Genomic DNA, 25,324 nt, shown 5'->3' with positions numbered 1-25,324 from the left:
CCGTTGAAACGCGTCGCAATAAAAGTCATTTAATTTATGTCACGGAGTTCCTGGTCTCGGAGCGCGGGGGTCTTTTTCTTTATACTGCTTTGGTCATTCATTCCTTGTGTTTTGTTGGTCAATATAATTTAAGTAGGTTTGTTGCCCTTTTATATATTTGTTAGGGTTTGTAGAAGTATAAATATAAGCGACAGGTCTAACATAAGCATTGCACTTGCACTGTTTTCCATGCAACGCCAGAAGGCGTTTTTTTGCACTACAAACATGTATGACATGCATATGCCATAGTTTTCTGATTGGAGGGGGTCGGATCATTAGGACCTCCACCTCAATAATGGGGGTGTTTAGTCAACTGTGATCACTGGAGAGCTGGTCACACACTTACTTAGGGTGGATTCACACGAGCGTGTTTATGTGCGTACAGCTGTGCGCACAAAAACACGCTCCTATTAGAAGCATTGGTTCCCTATAGTGTGTTCACATGTCCGTGTTTTACAAACGCACGTACCTGCAAAACATAGGACGTGCATACACCATAGGTCCATGGTGTGTGTCAATATTCCTCAGCGGGGAGTCTGCTTGTCACTGAACACTGTGATTCAGTGACAATGGGACTCCGTGCAGGGAGTAAAAAATCCTCTGTCACAGTTGTAGCAGAGGATTTCTTCATCTCCGTGGGGAGTATAGAGTCCCCTGCCACAGCTGTCACAGCTGTGGAAGAGGAATTCTTCATCCCTGCGAAGAGTAAAGAATCCCCTGCCACAGCTGTAGCAAAGGATTTCTTTATCCTTGCGGGGAGTAAAGAATCCCCTGCCACAGTTGTCACAGCAGTTTTGTTTTTTTTTTACACAAAATAGGGATGATTTTCAGGGAAGGGCTTATAATTAAAGCCCTTCCCCAAAAATCACTGCAGGGATTGCCAGCAGCCACGGGCACAGACCTGCATTCACGTGTGTTTCTGCACGTACATGGGTGCGTGGTTTTGTGCGCACCTATGTACGGCAGACACACACGCTCATGTGAATGTACCCTTATACAGGAATTAGAAATGGACATTCCTTTGTCTGGGATAGTACAAAACCACTGTTCAGACATTAATGGCATAACCAATCAATATTCCATGCATGTGTGTACTAATAAAACCCCTTTATTAAACACATTTCCTCAAAATACTTTTTTTGTGTTTATTTTAGGATCAAATAAATACAATGGTATAGCAAATATATATTTTTTAATATGTGAGGATTATTCTTTTTTATCAGCTGGGAACTAGGATATATTTCCCCTACCCACACTACAGAGTTGATCTGGATCTGCAAAGACCCAAAAGCTCTTAAATCTAAGCAATGATCACATGATTTGACATAAAACACCCCAACATGAGTGATCAGGAACCCAGAGATAAATCATTTCTGCCCTCTCTATAGGGAGCCTAATTGCCACTGATGGCTGGCTCTCCTCTTCCTATAACTGAAATCTCTGTAGAGACATTAATACATTTCTCTGCTGAGTCATTTCCAGACTAGCTTTGTCTGCAAGTAGTTAATTAACTTAGATTATGAAATCCAAAGAGACGTACATTATGATTGTCTTGAATATTAAAGTAACCGCAAGCTATTATACTGCTTGACTGTAAGTATGTTGTTCTTTGACTGTGGAATATTGGATATGCTTTACCTGCAGCATAATGGGAACCAATTCTTGGATGGAGCTCTGGGTTGTTCTGTGTGTCCTTGCGTGACTTGTCCCTGCTCCATTGGAGTAATTTTGGCAAGACAGTCAGTCGGGCACAATGTAGCATAATACTAAGTCTCCTCATTTGAAGATAATGGGGGAGATGTATCAAGACTGTTATAAAATACATCATTTTACCTGATACAGAAAATGACATAAACTACCCTAAATTTATCAAAATGACCTTTTAGACACTTTCCTTCTTCTTACGCCACCTCATGACTAGTATACTTATGATGTATTTAGCACTAAAAAATGGAGCATGCCACTAATAACTTTGACACATTTAACTGTGCTTTTTCTAGCCATTTTTAACTGTCGATAAGAATGCAAAAAAAGTGTCTAAAACACAGAATAAATTTGGCTCACACCATCTACTCAACTTTTTTGATCAATTTAGCCTAGAATTCTGGTTCATCTTGCTCAATAAATCTCTCCAAATGGCTTAGTGTTTTTGTTTATTCTTGTTTATTCAATTTTATTATGGCAACCATTTGAGGAATCCTTTGAGAAAAGGATTTGCAGCCACGTTTGAATTAGTTTTTTGAAGCATAAAGCAAAAGCTTACAAGGTAATTCAAAGATGTCAACCAATATAGCTGAACTTTCTGTTGTAGCTTTTGCAGAAGTAAATGGCTCTCACTACTAAACTGAAAAATAGGAATATCTCAGTATGTAGAAATATAATTACCCAACTTTGTTTTGTACTCTAACTTTTGATGGCCTACTTTACATTTATGGTGCTAACTTTGAGAACTTTCTGTGTGGTGCTGTTAGTAGATAATACAAGAAATAGATCAAGCTTATGAATGTATAAATATGCTTATACACTCAACATTTTATTTTTCCCATCTTCGGTTCTCAGGAACACTATATAACCATGTTGGGCTGCATTATGCTGAACTAAAATGTTTTAGTCAAGCGGAAAACTGTTTTACAGCAAGTTTGAACCTGTGTAATGGCAGACAATTCTCTATAAGAAAGATGGCTGTGTTACTCCAAAACTTAGGAGCTGTTGACAATGCTCTTTACCAATATGAAAAATCACTAAGGAGTCATGCCGAAGCAGCAGATATGTACGGTAAAGCATCATATTCATTATGTGTATTAATTAAAGCAGTCTTGAAGATTAATCAATATTTCCATAAAATAGCTCTCTACTGTTCTTGTGTCATCAGCCAGCAAAAAATATTGTAGATCTATTTTAAATTACTGGTTCAAAAAAATGAAATTTAGGCTCAGAAATTAATAAATCGGTAATTAAATGTTCTGCAATACACAATGTAATACATTGCATGCTGCTATTCATTTTTGCTAAACTGCTGACTAAACATCAATCAAACAGTTTTTTGTTGTTTTTTTTTTATTTTTCTTTTTATACTTTGAAGAACACCTGCAGTTAAAGCTGTAAATTAAAGGGAATGAGTCATTACAAAATAAGCTACTACGTAAATCAAGTTTTTATTTTACACATCCTTAAGAATGTTGGTAATTTAAGAATTTTTGATGGCATAATCAATATTTTTAAAAACATTGTATCCAATCCATATCCTTTTCACAGTAATCATCAAGGGCTCGTTCTTAGCTATTTCAGAGGTGCTGTTTGAAGCGTCCATCACAGATTTCCGCTAAAAACCAAGACAAAATAAAACATCATGCAGCACCATTTCAGCTAAGAAAGTGCTGCAGTCACTAGGGTCCATTGGTTTCCATCTCTCTTGCTCTAATGATAAAACAGGAAAATGAAGACCCTAACGCTGATAGAAAAGGAGCCCTTAGACTAATAGGCTGACACTTCTAGTTCTGTAGAGTAAACGTTTCAGCAGTCATCTCATTGTTGGCAGAGGCAGGAATATACTGAAAGAAGACACATACAAATACATTAGATAACACATTATACAACATTCACAATAGCTGATGGTCACAGTTCATCCTTCCACCCATTCCTGCATAATGACCTCTGCACAGATAATAGGAGCATGTCTAGAACAGATTCCCATAGAAGTCAATGAGTCCGCTCCTGTCCATTGTGTGAATGGTCTATGGGTTCTGCTGTATATGCTATTAACTGCAGCTCAAATAAGATGGGAACCTCGGAAGTCATGTACAAACAATATGATAAAAATCCTATAGAAAAATCTGAAAATCAGAAGGCACCCTTTGGCTAACTTCACACGGGAGAGTGCGATATGAGGCCGATAATCGCTGCCTTATATCACGTTCCCCACCATGTGAAATCCCCATTGATGCAAGGTGTTTTCATGGGAAAGCAGCCTCACATCACTTTGGCGAATGCAGGAGTTTGAAAACAATGGGGCTGTGATGCAGGAGCACGCACAAGATAAAACATACCGTGATTTGTTTCCCGCATAGCATCACAGGATGAATAATTATCGCTCTAATTCCCACAATCTAGCGAGAATCTGAACAATGATTAAGGCCTCATGTCCACGGGGAAAATCGGGCCCGCTACGGATTCTACATGTAGAATCTGCAGCGGGTCCCTCCTGCCCCGCGGACATGAGCGCTGAAAATACAAATAAATGACAATAAACTCACCTCCCATCCGCTCCGTTTCTTCTCTTCGCGGCGGCGTCATCTTCTCTCGTCGCGGCCGGATCTTCATTCTTCGGCTCGGCGGATGTGCACGATGACATCGGTGACGTGCCCCGCGCATGCGCCGGGCCGAAGCAAAATGATCCGGCCGCGGCTGAGAGAAGATGGCGCGGCGCCGAAGAGAAGAACCGGAGCGTGTAAGTAAAATATGATTTTTGTGTCCCGCGGATCCGGACGGCTTCCATAGGCTTCAATAGAAGCCCGCGGGAGCCGTCCCCGCGGGAGACCCGCATGAAAATGGAGCATGGTCCAGATTTTTTCATGCTCCATTTTTTTTAAAATCACTTTTATTGACGATCCGCGGGTATTTATCTACCCGCGGGTGGTCAATGCATCCCTATGGGGTGCGGATCCGCGCGCGGGAGAAGAGTTAAAATCCGCTGCGGATTTTAATTCTTCTTTTCCCCGTGGACATGAGCCCTAAGCTGTGTGAAAGGACCCTAAAATGCCCAAATTTTATTTTAAAATGCACATCTCTTAATAAATGTTATCAGACAATGCCCAGAGCAGTAAATCTACAGCTATCCGCTGACATATATTTGTGTCATAAAATGCGCCAGATTCTGTCATAAAGAATATAGAACATATGTTAGGTAATGAAAAGCTACACCCCTCCCACTAAGCCCTGCCCACTTTTTAAAAAGAGGTGGTTACACCTAACGAACAGTTCAAACAAGTATCATAAGTGAACTGTAGATTATTAACCCTTTTCAATCCACTGTCTGACGTCTAAAGACATTCTGATCGAAGGCTGTACAGCTCCGATGTCGGAAGATGTCCTGAGGGTATTCTTACTGTACATTACTAGTCACTCTGTTGTCGGGGGGCCTTTCCAGCATGTCCCATACTGCAGTACTGGTTCTAGCCAACAGATGGCGCCATTGTATAATGGCAGAAAGAGAAAACCCCCTAGGAAATCCTGAATCCAAAATTGAATTGCAAAGGGTTAAGACACTACCAAAACATCACAAATTGGTAATCTATCTATAACGGCAGAATGATATATACACTTCAATGAGATAGATTAAAAATGCGAAGCATCAGTCTCCAACTTACTTTGAAGAAACTTACAAAGTGCCTGTGATCCGTGTTTTCGTGTTTGTCTCGGTCGCTCCCCCTCTTCTTGAGTATGAAGAGCTTACGACCTTGTCCAGTGCCCTGATCTTTTAGAATTATTTAAGTTAATAAAGAATTTAAATTTTAGTATATGTCTACACTGTGAAAGGGCTTGTTTGAAATAATAGACTATTCTGCCTCAGTGAAATACTTCTAGAGTGCAAAATAAAGTTTTAGATCTGCTATTATTCATTCAGCAATGTGTTTACAATTTGTTTCTGCCGACAATACACAAACAGCTAAGTCACTATTGTCCACTGATTTATCCTGCCAAATGAATAAACCTCCTGGAGCTCTAAGATATTAATATCAGCACTTCTCCAACAGGATTGTTGTTGAGTTGAAATCAGAAGTCTCAGGATTATCCTTGGTATTGCCTTCATTCTTGGACACAAGTATATTAGTAATACTACAGTATATATTGACAAGCTCAATTTGCCATCATTGTTTTCATGATTGATTTCAGGATCTTTGGGAGAAAGGAGTGCCCAAGGACAATGCCTCAGTAACTTCGCATTTGCCTATAGCCAGCTGAAAAACTATGATATGGCAGAGTTCTACTATCAGCAAGCATATCAAGCCTTTGTGGATGCAGGTGAATTTACAAACTTGAAATTGCCCATAAAAGTGCTAATGTGCAGTAAGCACAAATACTTATATTTGTCTGAAGAAGGGACTTAGGCCCAATATACATGGGCGGGTTTGATTTGCGGAATCCACACAGGGCACTCAGCTGGGAAACTCGCAAATCAATCCGCCCATAGGAAAGCATGGATGACTGCAAATTAATTAAAGCATGCGGATTTGTTTTGTGGACCTTTCGGTCCGGAAAATAAATCGCACCCTGCTCCATTTTTGTACAGTTCCCGCACTGATAGCTTCCATTTGAATTCAATGGAAGCCCTCCAATCCACAGCACACCTGCAGTTGACACTGCGGACGTGCCATGGATCCTGCGGGAAAGCAGGAGATTAAAAAAAAATCTGTACTGCGCACATCCGACTGCGAGCCATGAGGAGCCTGTGCAATACAGCAAACCCAGAGGTGGAGAGGTCCGCACGGACGCCGCAGCCTGCAAGATACAGGTACGCAGGGCTCACTGGCAGCTGGCGGATTCCATGCGCTGTTCCCCACACGGAATCTGACCCACCCATGGACATGAGGCCTAAAGACCACTCCTTTAACATTGTTGTTTTAACCACGTGGCATACACTCTGTTCATGGATGCAGGACCGTTTTTTTCCGCAGCGCTTTTTTACATTTTTCCGTGTATTTTGGTGCGGATTTTGCTGCATCCATAGAGGTCTATGGACAAAAAAGCTGTGCGGAAAAGACAGTGGAATGAACATGCTGCATCTTTGAAAACCACGCTGCAGTTGCATTTCCGCACTGCGGCTGTGCGGAAAAACTCTGCACTGTGAGAACAGCTTTTTGTCAAAACTCATTTGTGTTTTGTGGGTTTTGCCGCAGTGCGGCTATGCAACGGCAATCCGCGGCAAATCCGCACTGTGTAAACCCAGCCTAATACAATCTATGTCTGTGGACCTCAGTGATCTATGTGCAGAATGATGTAATCGATGTATGAAAAAAACATTATTTAGTAACGGCCAGGGGCATATTTACTTAACGTGTACAGGTAACAATTGCACCTACCCCTTTTGCCTTAGCTGCATCCATAAGCCCCACTGCTACCAGTATTATACTATATATGGCACACAGTAAAGGGGGGGACTTGTCTTTCAGATTTAGCATTGGAGCTTTCCTGTGGAGCCTGAAACTAAAGTGATCTGCAATTCCTAGTTTTGCAGCTTTTGATATACAGGTAGCAAATTTGTTGTGACTGGTGATTAAACTCAGACCATCCACAGTCCAAGTGTCACATACAATTTATCTGACACTCTCAGCAGCCTTGTAGAGAAAACTGAAACAAACACTTTGAAACAAGGCTTTCCAGGTCTACCGCAATTTTTATTCAGCAACAGTCACAAGCTGGGTTGAGCAAATCCTCAACAGATGACTTCATACCGCTTCAGATCAATAGTAAATGATTGTGAATCTCCCTTTGGAATGGCTGGAATAAGATATCCAGAGCACAGACTGCAAAGCAGAGCAGCATGCGCCATCCTTCTACCCTGTAGTACAAGTCTGTCTTACACCGAGCCTTTGTGAGTTCAATGGAAGCATTTTCTGCTGTATGATTATGGCTATGTTGTGCTCCTGTAAACATTCAATATTTTCTGAGATGCTTTGTAGTATTTACTGCTGTGTGAAAAGTCGATAACTGTAGAATGAATCCCACTATTAAATAATTTTTCCTTTATGAGAAATTTTGATGTCTGCCAATTTGTAGCAAGAAACAGCAGGCACGATTAAAGTGGCAGATATCCAGTAAGCATATTTGCAGACAAAAACATTGCCACAAGGCTTTCTGTTAGAATGGCTGTACTACGGGTGCAGCAAACCTCCATATGTTAGAAATACACAAAGTATTGCACGTCTAGAAAAATTCTGGGAACCTTACAATGGATGTTTCTGTATTGTGGGATGACCTATAGGCCACCAAAAATTTGTAAAAGCTAGACTATGGCAATAATCCGTTGTCTATCTGAGATCATTATGAATGATTCAGAGTAATCACATGTCTATAACATGGGGATGTCTTAAAGGGGAAATATGAAAATAAAAGAGTGCCGAAGTGAATGGTTTTAGTAAAGAGAACAGGCTCTTATCAACATAGATTTCAAAAATGATTAATATGATTTATTAAAAAAAAGGTAATTTGTTTTGACAGGTGACCTTCTTCGGCAATGTCTTGTCTGTGAAGGGTTGGGTGCTTCATATTTTTGCCTTGGAAATGTGGATCAAGCTATTCACTACTATAAGCAAGCACTGATTCTATCAGGGAAATCAAAGGTATCATTTAATATTTCACATATACGCACCATACACTGTGATTAAAGACCATAAAATTAGTTCAAGATTCACAGCAGATCAAATATTTATATTTTGTACATTTTGGAGAATCAAGAGAGAATTTGTAACAGTTCACTTATTGTGTACAATATTACTACTGAACTCCTTGTTGTCTGTGGTCTGTTTAGCACACCAAACTGTTATACTCTTTATAGTTGTGGTCAACATTATACTTTTCGGGGAGGGAGAGATGTAGAGCTGTGGCATCATATATTTTGAATTGTGGATCATATGTAAAGTCCCATTTACACAAAATGATCATCGCTCAAAATTTGTTCAAACGATGGCATATAAGCGATGTGTGTAAATGCTACCATCATTCACTCTTCGGCTGAACAATGATTTTAAGGTGAGCTAGATAACACAGACCATACTCTGTGTTCTGCACGGGAGCAGCTGATTACATTGTATTCAGCTGACAGCCCCTGCAAGAATAAAAGAACTGATTGCAGAGCTCAGACTACATGCTGTGTTCTGCAAGCAGCTCCCAGAGGCTCATTTACATGCAAATGAAGCTAGTAAAGTGTTAATGGGCATTAGTGGCCATTAGCACTTTATGCAAAATGATCACCAGAACTGTCAATCTTTCAATCCTTTGAAAGATTGTCTTTGCGTGTAAATGAGCCTTTATTTATATATCAGTGTTACCTTTATTGTAATCCTGTTTGTGATAATAGGATGACTGCTGATAAGTTATCTCTACAGAACAAGAGATGTTAGTTGGCTAAATGCTCATTTAGCCCAATTGCTGTTCTTCGCAACCCCCGTTCCATACGTATGCATGCTTGGTTTGGCTGAGCTTTTATGTGTTCTTAATGGGCAGAGTAGAGTTAGCTGCTGTCTAATATCTTTGGCAGCACAAATTGATCTGGTATGGTGATTCAATAGTCCAATCCTTCTTTCCTCTGAAACCATACACATTAGATGGTTGGCCAGTAGAGATGAGCGAGCATACTCGCTAAGGACAATTGCTCAATCGAGCATTGTCCTTAGCGAGTATCTCCCCGCTCGGGAGCAAAGGTTCGGCTGCCGGCGCGGGTGAGAGGTGAGTTGCGGCCGGGAGCGGGGGGGAAAGAGGGAGAGAGAGATCTCCCCTCCGTTCCTCCCCACTCTCCCCCACCGCTCCCCGCCCGCCATTGGCAGCCGAATCTTTGCTCCTGAACAGGCAGGTACTCGCTAAGGGCAATGCTCGATCAAGCAATTGCCCTTAGCGAGTATGCTCGCTCATCTCTATTGGCCAGCAATGCTAAAAGTAATGTGTTGACATTAACAGGATGTAAGTTTACATCCTCGCTGCAGAGTACCTAATGCAACAGGGCATAAACTTACATCTTGAAGATGGCACGAGCTCAGAAGTTGAGCCCACACCACCCTGCAGTGGGAATCGGCTGTTACTGAAACCCGGCCTCCCGCTACAATAGAGAGGATCATTAAGTACAGCGATCCCCCGCTGTAAACCCCTTACATGTAGATCACATAAATGGTTCACAGAGGGAGATTGCCATAGAGGTATAATGATGTAAGGACTCTCACTGATGCATATGATTGCCATAGAGGTATAATGGAAACAATGCACCCAGATACTGGTGTCCTTTGCCGTGGCCTATGATCGCTATTGTAAGTAATAAAGCATTGCAGTACCGTAGTTCTGCAATTCACTATCATAGCTGCTGTTTCAAGTCCCCTACAGGGACATAAAAAATAAAAGTAGTGTAAAAAAAATTTTTTTTGCGCACTTTTCTGCATTTGTATAAAAAATAAAAAAATTTAAAACCCTCACCTTTTTGGTATCATTGTATCCATAGCAATCTGTACAATAAATTAAACAAAATATTAATCCTGCATAGCAAAAACTGTAAAAAAAAAACAAAACCTGAAAAACAGATGCAAAATGCTTATTTTGTTCGTTTGTGCCTCCCCAAAAAATGCAAAAAAAGTTATCAAAAAAGCCAAAATAGTACCAATCGAAACTACAGCTTATCACACAAAAAAGAAGCCTCGATTAGCTTTAGGCTATGTTCACACGAGCATGTTTTTGTGCGTACTTAGGTGCGTACATACATCCGCACCTAGGTACGAGCAAAAACACGCGTGAACACAGCTGCGTGCTTGTTGTCAATGGAGCCGCGGCTGCTGTCGGTGGCTCCATTGAAAACAATGCTCTGCCGGCCCTCTGCATTCTTTTTCAGGGAAGGACTTTACATATAAGCCCTTTCCAGAAAAAGAAACATTTTAGTGCAAAAAACACCAAAAAACGTACCCCTCCGCCGCTGCCGTGACCCCCGCGGGCATGAAGAACACATGCGGCAGATGTTTCCTTCACCCCCCGCTAGTTAAAAGAATTCCCTGCTGCTACATCTGCCACATCTGGGAAACAGTTGGTGGATTATTTGGTCTGGCCCTGCCTCTACGCCTGGCCACCGCACTGCCTCTTCCAACCTGCCCTGCTGCTGCACTTGCCTCCCCCTCTGAAGACCTGTCCTCAGTAGGCGTAGCAAACCAGGTGGGGTCAGTCACCTCATCGTCCTGCTGCTCTTCCTCCGAATCCTCTGTGCGCTCCTCCCTCGGACTTACTGCAATTACTACTACCTGAGTGATAGACAACTGTGTCTCATCGTCATGGTCCTCCTCACCCACTGAAAGCTCTTGAGACAGTTGCCGGAAGTCCCCAGCCTCATCCCCCGGACCCCGGGAACTTTCCAAAGGTTGGCCATCGGTCACGACAAACTCCTGCGGTGGGAGAGGAACCATTGTTGCCCATTCTGGGCAGGGGCCCGAGAACAGTTCCTGGGAGTCTGCCTGCTCCTCAGAATGTGTCATTGTAATGGAGTGAGGAGGCTGGGAGGAAGGAGGAGCAGCAGCCAGAGGATTCAGAGTTGCAGCAGTGGACGGCGTAGAACTCAGGGTGGTCGATAGATTGCTGGATGCACTTTCTGCCATCCACAACAGGACCTGCTCACACTGCTCATTTTCTAATAAAGGTCTACCGCGTGGACCCATTAATTGTGAGATTAATCTGGGGACGCCAGAAACGTGCCTCTCTCCTAGTCCCGCAGCAGTTGGCTGCGATACACCTTGATCAGGAGCTCGGCCTGTGCCCACACCCTGACTTGGGCCTCCGCGTCTTCGCCCGCGTCCACGTCCTCTAGGCCTACCCCTACCCCTCAGCATGGTGTATTACCAGTAGTGCAGAAACAGAACGCTGTAATTAAATGTGCCGCTTATTGGCTTGTGGTTGGAGGCTGACTTCGCTTACGGAACGCACAGCAGAGCCAGGAAAGAATTTTGCGCAAGCCTGTAGTGAGACGTAGGTGCGTATGACTGAGCTAGTGGAATTCACAGCGCAGAAGCAGTCAAGTGTCCAAAGGCCACTAGTAGGCCTTAAGTATTTTGCTTCTATTCTTTTAAAGGCTGAGCTGAGACAGCAGAGAGATACTGTGGGCAGCGTATATAAGTATACTGTTTCCCTCTGGACGGGATGACGGCGGTGATGTAACAGGCAACGCAGAGCCAGGAAACAATTTTGCGCAAGCCTGCTGTAACACTTAGCTGCGTAATAATTAGGACTACTACCCCCAGCAGAGACGCAGTACACTCAAGACGGTCGCAGACAGCCCAAAGATAGTATTTTTCCCAAATTTGTTTGAAAAAGCCCACTGCCTATATAGACAGTATATCTCTTTCACCTTTCCCACTGTCCCTGCCTCACTAGTACTGGCCCTATACTATGTAAAATTACTGCAGATTGTTTTCCTCTGGACGGGATGACGGCGGTGATGTAACGGGCAACGCAGAACCAGGAAACAATTTTGCGCAAGCCTGCTGTAACACTTAGCTGCGTAATAATTAGGACTACTACCCCCAGCAGAGATGCAGTACACTCAAGACGGTCACAGGCAGCCCAAAGATAGTATTTTTCCCAAATTTGTTTGAAAAAGCCCACTGCCTATATAGACAGTATATCTCTTTCACCTTTCCCACTGTCTCTGCCTCACCAGTGCTGGCCCTATACTCTGTACAATGACTGCAGACTGAGGACGCAATGCTCTGCACGCCCGATATACAAAAAAAAAAATTGTGCAACACTGCTAAAAGCAGCCTCAACAGTACTGCACATGGTCAGATGTGGCCCTAAGAAGGACCGTTGGGGTTCTTCAAGCCTAAAATAACTCCTAACGCTCTCCCTATAGCAGCAGCAGCATCAGCAGCACTGTCCCTGATCTCTGTCAGAATGCATCTGTGGCGAGCCGCGGGCGGGGCAGATTTAAATACTCGGGTGACACCTGATCTCCCCAGCCACTCACTGCAGGGGGGTGGTATAGGGCTGGAACATCACAGGAGGAAGTTGTAATGCCTTCCCTGTCTTTCTATTGGCCAGAAAAGCGCACTAATGTCTTAGAGATGAAAGTGAAAGTAACTCGAACATCGCGTGGTGCTCGTCTCGAGTAACAAGCATCTCGAACACCCTAATACTCGAACGAGTATCAAGCTCGGACGAGTACGTTCGCTCATCTCTATGAAAGGCCTGTTAAATAGTGTCCAAAAACAACCCAAAAAAATATTCACCTACCGGGGCTCAGACGCGGCTTCTGCAGCTGTCCCCGACTCTGTAATTGTGAACTATCAGCAGCCGGGGATTGAAAATCCTTGCCTGCTGGTGGCTCTGATTGTGGTTGGCTGAAGTGCTTCAGCCAATCACAATCAGAGCTACCAGCAGGAGGGGATTTTAAATTCCCGGCTGCTGATAGCTCAGCAGCGCTAAAGAGTCGGGGACAGCGGCAGAAGTCACCGCTGAGCCCCGGCAGCTGTCAATGGCTTTGCAGGGAAGAATTTCATAAGCCCTACCCTGAAAAGCCTTTTAAAATAGTGAGAGAAAAAAAATACTCACCTGCTGGTGCTGACGGGCGACTTCTGCTGCTGTCCCCGGCTCTCTAGAGCTGCCCCTGATTGGTCCCTGCGCTGAGCCAATCAGAGGCAGCACTCACTCACCCAGTGAGAGCTGCCTCTGATTGGTGAGGGCTGTGACCAATCAGAGGCAGCCCATTCAGCAGGCGGGGATTTTAAATCCCCGCCTGCTGAATACTACACAGAGCAGTTCAGGGGAACTGCCGGCCGGCCGCGGCTGAACTCCGTCTGCAGGGACAAGGTGAGTATAGATTTTTTTTCTTTACACATTTTTGGATGATTTTCAGGGAAGGGCTTATATTTTTAAGCCCTTCCCGAAAATTCATCCCGCACTCGCCGGCAGCCCATTGCTTTCAATGGAGCCGGCTGTATTGCCGGCTCCATTTAATTCAATGGGCAAACATCATTCTTCTCTGCCACCGCTGTTACATCTGTGGCAGAGGAGAATGATTTGTGTAGTATATGTTCTCAATGGGGTCGGCGCTGCTGCCGCTGGCCCCATTGAGCGCATATAGAGAACACAAGGAATCGCAGATAGGCGCGATCTGCGATTTCTTGTGTCCTATAATTTATCGGACAAGCGCATAAAAAGCGCCCATGTGTCCGATACCATTGCAAAGCAATTGTTCTAAAAGATCGCAGATCGCATGCGCAAATCGCGCGAAAGATCGCCCGTGTGACCGAGGCCTTATACTGCATGATTAACACACAAAAAAATAATGGCAGAATTGATGTGTTTTCTCACCCTGCCCTAAAAAAATATTAAAAGTTTAGCAATACATTATATGCACCCAAAAAAGCTACTTATAAAAACTATAGTTTGTCATGCAAAAAACAAGCCCTCATATAGCCATGTCAATGGAAAGTTAAAAAAGTTATGAAAACTTTTGAAAAGTGGAGATGAAAATCCCCTAAAAATCATTGTGTCCTTTGGGCCAAAATAGACCACGGAATTTAGGGGTTAGGCCTCATGTCCACAGGGAAAATCAGGCCCGCCGTGGATTCTCCATGCAGAATCCTGCAGCGGGTCCCTCCTTTCCCGGGGACATGAGGCTAAAAATAAGAATAAACTCACCTGTCCGGACGCTGCAGATCTGCCCTCTGTCGCGGACAGATCTTCTTTCTTCGGCCCGGCGGATGTGCTCGGCATGCCGGCAGCGTGCCGGTCGCATGCGCCGGGCACATCCGCTGGGCCGAAGAAAAGAGATACGGCCACGACGGAGAGAAGATCCGCAGCGTCCAGACAGGTAAGTTTTAATTCTGGTACGGGTGTTCCGCGGATCTGGACAGCTTCCATAGGCTTCTCCCTCGGGAGACCCGCACTAAAATGGAGCATGTCGCGGTTATTTTCCCGCACACACAATCCGCGCCTTAAGGGGAAAATGACATCCGCAGGTATTTAACTACCTGCGGGTGTCCAATGCATCACTATGGGGCGCGGATCCGCGTGCGGGAAAAACGCTGCGGATTTTAAATCATCTTTTCCCCATGGACATGAGGCCTTAATGTAATGTGTATTGCTACCGTTAGTCTATTGGGAGGCTCAGTGGCCAGTATGAAAACTACAAGATTTCAGATTTTTTTTTGTTGTAATACAGATAATGTTATTGACCTATGCTCACACCTTTGCTAAATTTTTATCGTGTATGCACTTGCTGCTTTAGCTCGTGTTGCTCTATGTTGATATATAAAGCTGCAATGTTCATTTGCAAAAGCTATTTATCATGTATTTATTCACAGATGAAATTTAGAAAATGGTCATCAGTAGGTCATTTTCTAACATTGTATTCCGGAACACTAAATATAGAAAAGACACAACATCTCAGCAACTTTTATTATTTTCCTTTTTTTACCTCTTATTTTGCCTTATATTGCAACGAAAGGGGAGAAATATGTAACAAATTCCTCCATATGTGTCTCAGGAGCTCAGCCATTCCTCCTCTCATTCTCAATATAATGTGTCTGGCTGTAAGACAGCTGGCTGCATTAGGATCCTTCTGCTGCCCTATCTCCAATAGGAGACAAAGAATGTTAAGTCTGCCCCCTTGGCTAAACTCCACCTCTAAGTCCTTATGCCATCTGAAAATGGAAGAGATCCACATAAAATTAACTCCTGTGCTCCCTGTAGGAATTACACAATACTGCTTCAGAAACACGGAGAATGTCCTGCGGACTAACAAATTGTGTGAACAAGATTATTATTTGGTTGCTTTTATCACAAATTTCTATGTTTTGAGCTACTTTGACACTTGTTGCAACTCAGTGTTATGTTCGTGTGGGCAAACAAACACCGACCGCATACGAACTTGACCTAGAAGGGGTTAGGGACTACCGGGAACAGTGCCAGGAAACGGACTCAGACTGGACATACTGGCAGAAGACACAAACAGGAACCGACTGACGACATACACTCGCCATGCATACCTGTACACATAAGCAGATGTAATAACTATGAAAGTACAAGGTATTGGTTCGTATATTGGCCAAAATACTTAAGCCCACAAGCCACAATCAAGGCTCCTCGTGGTCTTGCTAGTCCCTACACTAGTAAGACAACTGACCCCAAGCTGCAGGGAGAATGGCAGGACCCTACCTAATAAGCAAGGCAATCACCTCGATGAAGGTGTCCCCGCGCTGGAACCTCAGTCCTGACTATCCCTTAAGGGTTAACACACGAAACCAGAACAGACCGGCATACAGAACACAAATCACACAGCAACACACTAGGGTTAGCATGCCAGACACACAACCACATAGAACAGAACAGTTCACTCCTCATGTCTAGCCACCTGCACAGACATACAGAATATGACATTGTTCACACCATATACACAAAACAGGGCTATCCACACCACATAAACAAACACTGGGATAGCCCCTGTTCACACTATCCACACCTAATGTCTGTCCACATGCACAAACACTGGAAATGACACTATTCACCCACATAACACATGTACAGGAATGCAAAACCAACAAACCCTACAGTGAAGGGAAACCAGCTTTCTCTTGCAGAGGGAGGATATTTATCTGCAAACAGACCGATGGTGATTGGCTAGCAGGAGAACACCACATCCAACCAGCTCAATCATACCACACCTGTGGGGCTGTGCTGCTAGAAACCTATGTGGTACAACAGATCCCAGCCAACACAACCCTTACACTCAGTCACTGACAGATAGGGTGGATTTAGACAAGCATAGGCGCAACTATGCTCGCTGGGATGGAGTATAGTGAACTTTCCCTGACACCAAAACAAAGCTGCAGGAAGATAGGTGCCGCCCGATCTTTCTCGCACATAGTATTCATAATCATAGATTGTTATCATGAAAGTTTGGGTCTGTACACCCTGTGGTTGAGCCAGGACATGTGTCCATATTACAGATGCAGAAGTACACTGGGCTATTAATAGTGAATACTATTAACTTCCCCTTGATTAGTAGACAGGACAGTACTGTGACCATACACATTAGATAGCTGTTGAACACTCATTCCACTGACAGCTATCTCACCTGATACCCACAAACATATATATGCTAGGCTCAGGTGCATCTGAAGAGGGGAGAAAATCGCTGCCATAGTCCTCTGGTGATCGCTTATTTCTCAAGAACGAAAGGTTGGGCAGTTAAAATCCAAGTGCTCAATCCTAATCTTCTCTGATATCTGCCATTGGGGAAGAGTTGAAATGCCTTCATACATATTAGATTAGCAGTTAAACTTTATTTTATGGGGACCTAGCCTAAAATCCCTTAGTGACTGCCCTAGAAACACGTCTGGCTGGTCACTAACGGGTAAATCATGTGGGATTTCTTGAGCATCTTAAGCCAAAGTAATAGATTTTATGTATGTAAAAAGATGAGAATTCTCATTGTTGATTGCCAAATTAAGATATGAAGATTCGTATTATGATACTGTCTCACAGGAGTAGGACATAACCAAATTCTTCAAAGCCCACCTATGTGTTATTCTGTTGGCAAGCTCTTGTCTTTCTGGCTTCAAATGACTGGCTTAGGATAGCCAGATTATTTGTGTACTGAAGGTCCGCATGCGGGGCGTAGAGGTGTTGTTACAGGGACCCTTCAAAACATAGCTTCATATGGGGACACTTTGGTCCTTCTATTAGGTATTGTTCTTACTGAGTAGAGGGCTAATAAAATGTGTAAGTCGGCTCAAGGTTGACTCAGCCGGTATTAGTGTATCTTGACACCACCACAAGTACAGGTGGAGCTAAGATACAATGATTTTGACAGGGGGTTGACGTCCCCTGTTACTGATTGGCTGTCTTGCATTCTCCCTGGCCTCACCTTCACAGGTCCTGTAGCCAGCACCGGCCGCCGTGGAGGAAGGCTGAGAGGCGGCGCTCGGTACTAATGAGGGATTGTGGTGGTCAACAGACGAGGTAGTGGAGGAAGGGGAAAATCGGTTGGCCTGCACTCTGCCCTGACTCCTGACTTCAGACGCACGGAACGGGGAGCTTTATAGAGCCCCAGCGGCAGCGACGGGGGGGTCCATGTATACTCAAGTTTGCAGTTGCTGTCCTCCAGCGGCTCCCCTACACTCCCAGTGTGGAAGGGTGGAGGAAGGGTCCACAGGGACAGTCACAGAAGCCCCATCTAACGCAGCAGAGGTGACATCCGGCCCTGCAGGAAATTCTTTAAGGCCGAAAACAGGCCGGCAGGGACAGTGAAAGCGTGGCTGCTTGGACGCCTGCTACACTCAGTGCTGGGAAAAACACCAGGACCTGTGAACCCGAGAAAGGGGACGATTCCCTGCAGCCTATCACAAACAGGGGGTGACAACCCCGTCAAACTCCTTGTATCTTGGCTCCACCAGGACTTCCCGTGGCGTTAAGATACACTAATACCGACTCAGCCTTCCATCCTTCCGAGGTCAGTAAAATGTGTACCCAGCTTGGTGGTGGGGGATTAAATAAATGACCTGAAGGCACTGTGGAATATGTTGGCGCTATAAAAATAACAAGATTTATTTTATTTTTTAAATGTCTATGCAAGCCAACAAAAGCTTGCTGTATGTAGTCAATCTACCATTGCTGGAATGGGCAGTCCTGCCCTGAAGTAACAATGAGGAAATACTTTTGCAACTGTGCCTGGGTTTGTCAGGCACAAGCTATGCATCCTTGCACAAACCTGGTGGCAGCATTGTTGAACCCTTGGGCAACCCAGCAAAAGACACTACACCACACATTACCTCCCTTGACTAATGCATTGGTCCATAGCTCAAATAAGACATCATAGGGTAGAGCCAGGTGTACGCCTTTCCTCCAGACTCCCTTCTCACCCTTTTCCACACCCTTCCGGTGCCACTCCTCCTTTTTGCCCCTAGGAACGTGATCCTACAAAAGGGACAACAAAGAGATATTCAAACCAGCTGGATAGATGACATGTTGCTCAGAGGGAGTTTGGCTACTGCTTTGACTGCTGCATCCTCCTTTCCATTCCCTTGGGCCTCTGGAATCATTTCCTTAGTATAAGCCTGAACCTTGATGACGGCTACTTGTTTGGGATAAGCTAAAACCTGACACAACAAGGATACTGCCTCTGCATTCCGGATTGGTTTACCTGATGATCCAACAAATTTTTAATGTGCCAAAAGGATGCAAAATTGAATGCGATTCCAAAAGCGTACAGCAAGTTGGTATAGACATAAATAGTTTTGCCTTCAGCCAGTTTACACTTTGCCTTCAAGGAGTGCCATCAGCTCAGCTTCCTAAGTAGACTTGCCAGGGGTGAGTGGTTTCTGTCCAATTACCTAATTTTGGTTACCACTACATAGCCTTTTTTTCTTGCACAGTTTTATGATATCTGGAGCCATCTATGAAAAATGCAAAATCTGCAATAGGAATGGTAGTTTCAACAACATTTTCAAGATCCCTGGTCTTGTTTTCTATTAATTCTAAACAATCATGCATTTGCATTTAATACTCCACCCCCCCCCCCCCCCACACCCCCCCTCCTGAATTCAGTGGAAGTAATGAATCTAGATTCAGGACTGTACATCTTCTAATTGTTATATATGAGGGCACTATTTTGGTGGGACAGGCAGTCATAGAGGGATTGCAGAAGGCTGGAGGCTTGGGGTACCCATTTTCTGCAATATCTCACCAATCCCAGGAAAGTACGCAGTTCACATGGGAGCAAATCAGAGCTGGGCACTCTCTTTAAGAGTACACTGAAGAAGCATTTGCAAGATTCACGAATGTGAAGAAAGTGGTGCTGGAGAGTACTATTGATAACAATGTATGGGGATTTGGTAAATCATGGACTGTAAGAAAGGTTTGAGGTTACCCTTGGCAACCTTTTTCTTGAGTAGAAACAATTGAGCATTGTATGAGAAATGAATCAACATATATGCATTGATATATGTATATACATTCCACTCAAATTGAGATAGACTTCTTCTCTGGTAGGTTGGTCTGTGTTAAGGGAGGGCAAAAATATTACACCAGAGAAATCTTACTCATCTTCCCTTCCTTCCCTTACATCAACATCGTCTCAGACAAATTCAAGTCACTGTATAGGAAACATCCTTTCAATTCAACTTCTTTGTAACCTCTAGCACACACTCTCTTTGACACTTTAATTCACTTATCCACATCTTTCTATTTTATGATCTGCTATCCAGCCTCCACATTCGCTCTCAAAAATGCTTCATATCTTTACATTGAGATAATAAATTTTGGTCACACCTGTCTTTTTGCCCATGACCTCCTGCAGTGATGTCCCTGTCCCTAGAACAGTCACTGCCAAACCCATGACCTCCCCAGTGATCATGTCTCTTGGTTCCTAGGAATATTACTGTTTCAACATCAAGGCCTTGATTGCCCATCCCAGACGGGCAGTACACTAATCTAAGAGACTTTCCAGATAAGCCCTTTGCCTGTTAGTGCAGAATTCCAGTTTCCGATAAAATCTATCTGTAGGGTATCCCTTTTCTCTCTGGTCTCTCACCATCTTAACACACATCTACAAAACAAAGAGGCAATACCCACAATTTTTGTCTATCCAGCAAAAGTTTGTCTCACATACTGTTGCATTCATTTGTACAGGTTGTACACATGCACTAATAAGTTCAAGCTAAAGCATAGGCTCTACTTCTTATGACCCAGATTCATCAGACAAAAGAGATTTCTCCCTATTCTACCAGTCTGTGTGTCAGGACACACACAAGGTTAACGTTTTTATCTCCGCAATGTAAAAAAGGGAGGGGAGACATTCCATTGTGCAAAATATTCTATCTTTTCAGCAGGGCGCATGTACATCTAATTATATATGTTAGATAATAATTTAATGCGACCGGGAGTAGCCTAACATGTACATTTAAAATTGTGAAGTTGTCTTCAAATTCTGTAACATCACCATGGGGAAATATTGGACCATTATATATACAACTTTAAGGATCTTTGGGTCGTGCTTGTAAAACAAACACCATAAACGCAGTATGGATATTATCTTTTCAGTCACAGGAAGTACACTGGACTCTATAGTGATGGGGTCTGTTCCACTGGATTGGCACATTGCCACTGTGGTTCCGATATTCAAAAAGGGGTACAAAATCGAGCCTGGAAACTGCAGGCCAGTAAATCTTCACTTCTATTGTGGGTAGAATGTTTGAAGGGTTTCTAAGAGATGCTGTTCTGGAGTACCTCAAGGAAATGGCTGTATAACTTCATATCAGAATGGGTTTGAGTGATCGCTCCTGTCAAAACAATCTGATCAGCTTCTACGAGAAGGTAAGTTCTAAACTGGACCGGGGAAAGTTATTGGATCTTGTGAATCTGGACTTTTTCAAAGAGTTTGATACTGAGCAGCATAAAAGTTTGGTACATAAAATGAGAATACTTAGTCTGGTTGAGAATGTGTGCGATTAGGTCAATAGCTGGCTCAATGATAGAAAGTAGATCGTGGTTATTAATGGTACATACTATAATTGGGTCCCCATTACTATTGAGGTACACCAGGGGGCAGTATTGAGCTCTCACTATTCTTTTCAATATATTTATTAATGACCTGGTAGTAAGTAGTAGGGTTGCACAGTTAAATAGCAATATTTGCAGATGATGCAAAACTATGTAAAGTAATGAACACAGAAGAGGACAGAATGTGGTTGCAAATGAATTTGGATAACTTGGGGGCTTGGGAAGAAAAGTGAAATATGAGGTTTTACACTGAAAAACATAAGGTTATGCACAAGGATATGGGAATATACATGTCACCATTACACACTAAATGGGAAACAACTGGTCAAAACTAACATGGAAAAGGACTTGAGACTATCCAGAGACCTTGACAATCCTTAGAACACTCCACATGCATGCGTTTCTCCACCAAGATGTTGGAGTAATCACCTAATTTAGGTGACACTCAGTGGGTCGGGTATTGTGGTCTTATCAATCAGGTATACCTAATTGTTATTCGATGCATCAGAGAAAAAACAGTCTCGTGATATTTTCAAGCTCTTCTGAAGTGCTTTATTATTGCACAGCACGTATAACAAAATTTCTAGCACTAGAGTTGATCATGAGCTACCTTGTCCTGTGAACACACAATCATAATTCAACAAGCATTTCATAGCAAATCATAGTAAGTTTACATCTCAGATTCATTTATCTATAGCTGCATAAGCATCAGAAATTCTTTTATACATTATGTTCTATTTCAAGGAAAATAATCCTTGAAAAAGACACTCAGTACATAAGCAACAAATAATGCCAAAATGTCTAGAAACATGATTATGAAAACAAGGACATTTGTTAAAGAAGAATTCATTATTGTAAATTCTATTTTTCCATTGCTTCTTGAGCCTATAAACCGGCTAAAGGAATGATGTGCATTTAAACCATTATTCTTGAGTTACTTGCACAATTGCTTCTACAAATCAATATTCCTGTTAGTAGGCACAATTTATAACTCAATAGTCTCTTATTTTACAAAATGTCTGGTTAGCTAGTGTAAACGCAATATCAAAGATACATGTTAGCCAAGAAACTTAAGGCTCATGTCGACACAAAGACAATCCTTCAAATGACTGAAAGATTGACAGTTTTAGCAATCATTTTGCATAAAGTACTAATGGGCACTAGTGCCCATTAGTACTTTATCAGCTTCATTTGCATGCAAATGAGCCTCCAGAAGCTGTTTGCTGAACTCAGCATGTGGCCTGAGCTCTGCAATCAGCTCCTTATTTCCTATTATGGGCTATCACGGGCTGATGGCATGAATACAATGTAATCAACCGCTCCCATGCAGAAAACAGCGTGCAGTCTGTTTTCTCACAGGGGCTGCAGAGATAATCTAATGTTCTCTCCTGCTCCCATGGAGAACACAACTTGCAGTCTGAACGATGGTTTTTAAACTCACCTAAAAATCATTGTTCAGACAAAAGTGCACAATTTACATTTACACGCAGCAATCATTCCTCATATGCCATCGTTTTACAGAATTTTGAGTGATAATCGTTGCGTGTAAATGGGCCTTTAGGCATGTAGCAAACGTTAACTTGACATTTAATGCACTATGATAACAATTTACTACAATGCTGTAAATCGAGTTATCTTGATGGGCTTGTTATGTTAATGATTGCTGTATCTGTACATACACATTCAGGGTGCATTCACACGAACGTATATCGGCTCGGTTTTCACGCCGAGCCGATATACGTTGTCCTCATGTGCAGGGGGGAGGCTGGAAGAGCCCAGGGGCAGGAACTGAGCTCCCGCCCCCTCTCTGCCTCCTCTCCGCCCCTCTACACTATTTGCAATGAAAGGAGGCGGAACGGGGGCGGGGCTAAGTTGCGGGAATTAGCCCCGCCCCCATTCCGCCTCTCCCCATTGCAAATAGTGCAGGGGGTGGAGAGGAGGCAGAGAGGGGGCGGGAGCTCAGTTCCTGCTCCTGGGCTCTTCCAGCCTCCCCCCCTTGCAGATGAGGACAACGTATATCGGCTCGGCGTGAAAACCGAGCCGATATACGTTCGTGTGAATGCACCCTCAGATAGGCAAGTTGCACTCCAATTGTTAAGTGGATGAGAGGTGGGTGCTCATCATGGAGAACCTTGGCTATACTGACCTATGCATTAGCACATATGTTGTGGCCCTCCTGCCTATGGTAACTTTATTTTCCGAGGTTCAGAACCTGTTTTCTCATGTGTGATTGGTATAAATATCATCAAGTAGATTAAGTAACTCCTTTTTCTTTGATTTGCAGCGAAAAGGAAGGAAAATATGTGAGCTTTGCACAGTATTAAGATCTGCTGGGAATGTTTAATTTTGTCCTTTCACTGATACATTTCAAATACGATAAAATGTACCTAGAACTGCAGATAAAAACAACAAGGGACGTTATAACGGTTTAAATACTTGTACAATACATACTATAAATATTTCATCAAGATAGCTTATTGCATTGCAACACTGATAGGATTATTTAAAAAAACATGATTATCAGCTATAAGACACAGTATTCTTCATAGCAAACCATGGCTGACAATAGATTTGTAGACTTCAGCTCCTTATCTGGATGATAACAGGCCTGCTGTGGTGGGAATTATCTTACACGGCAAACAATCCTCATTGTCATTGCAGATAAATCATACTTAATAGGATTGCAATGAATTAAAAGCATCAGTGTGCTTGCAGTGTTTGGTTTACTGTCAGAAGATATGCCTAATCAAGCAGTCCTGTAGCAGGGAAATGAAGAAAATCACAGTGGTGCCACTTTACTTGGCCACTTGGAGATGAGAGACTAACTATGTAGTAATTATCAGTTCTTTGGCAATTGTATTCCTGAGATTTACTAGGATTTCTAGACAATGAATTCCTCACAAGGGCATGAATTACAGAAAGCCAGTTAGAGTCATTCTTGCAGTAATGAAATGCATTCAATGAATAGCTTGGAAGAGCAGACATTTTTTTAAAGCACCTCCAAAGATGTTTTTAATGCTGTGCCTTTGGCCGCATTTTCCACTATTCAAGGATAAATGCTGAATGTTTTAATGTAGGTTATCTATCACTATAATCTGTATTCAATGGAAGATATAATTAGTCACTGCGCCAACAGCATAGCTCAACATTTATAATGGAAGTGGCCCATAAAGATAAATATTAGAAATGTGATTACAACAATTATTACCTTGTTTCCTTCTCATTTTTTAGTTTTAAAATTTTGAACAATATTTGACAGTTATATGAATAACTGCATAAAAATCTAAATATTGTGTTAAAGGGGTTGCCCGATTAACAGACAACATTCCCCCTATAACATGAACTGCACTAAAAGAAAATCAGCTGTACTTTCCCGTCCGATGCCATTATAGGTCCACCGTCCTCTTGGTGTTTGTTGTTGAAGATGGTGTCATTGAATGTCACGTGACCACTACAGCCAATTAGAGCTCACAGAGTCACCGTTTTGAACTCCTGGCATCATGGCATCCGGAATGCAAGCGACGATGCCAGAAGAATAAGTGGTGATGCTGCAACCCCTGGGCTGCAGTGGTCACATGATATCTGGTGGCATCGTCTTCAAGAACAAACACCGGTTTGGCTGCAGCGCTGAGTGGCTGAGGATGGGTAGGTACAGCTAGTTTTTTTTTTTTTAGCACAGTTGTTTGTATAGTGGGTATGTTGTCTGGTAACCGGACAACCCCCTTAACATATCGATAGTAAATTGAAAGTCAGAGAATAACTTCTGTAGTAGGTACTTGTACTGTTTGAGAATCTCCAATGGTAGAAAGACTGTGAAGGAAAGTGACAAATTTTTCTGCATAACATTGCTTACGGCCCTTTTTATACAGGCCGATGATCGGGCACAGATATTTACCCAAACATTCGTTGTCCTGATCATCAGCCCACATGAATATACACACAATCAGCTGATGAAAGAGAAAATACTCATTGGCTAATCGTGTCTTTTTTGTAGGCATAAAAATACTCAGTAACCAGCAGTATATCTTTCCATATAAATGGAGAG

The 25,324-nt window shown here is 42.9% G+C and overlaps 1 protein-coding gene across 1 annotated transcript in view; it reads left to right on the top strand.

The window, feature by feature from the left end:
• The window catches only part of LOC136612292 (tetratricopeptide repeat protein 24-like), a 75,079-nt gene that overhangs the window by 32,368 nt on the left and 17,387 nt on the right, over positions 1-25,324 (top strand). Inside the window, exons 3-5 of the mRNA XM_066592538.1 lie at positions 2,599-2,814; positions 5,932-6,060; positions 8,257-8,378. Of these exons, the coding sequence (XP_066448635.1) occupies positions 2,599-2,814; positions 5,932-6,060; positions 8,257-8,378 (467 nt within the window). The remainder of the gene's footprint in view (positions 1-2,598; positions 2,815-5,931; positions 6,061-8,256; positions 8,379-25,324) is intronic.

Source organism: Eleutherodactylus coqui, chromosome 2 (assembly GCF_035609145.1).
Source record: "Eleutherodactylus coqui strain aEleCoq1 chromosome 2, aEleCoq1.hap1, whole genome shotgun sequence".
Lineage (NCBI taxonomy): Eukaryota > Metazoa > Chordata > Amphibia > Anura > Eleutherodactylidae > Eleutherodactylus > Eleutherodactylus coqui.
The sequence above is the reverse complement of the archived record's forward strand: the minus strand, read 5'-3'. Positions and strand labels throughout refer to the sequence as shown.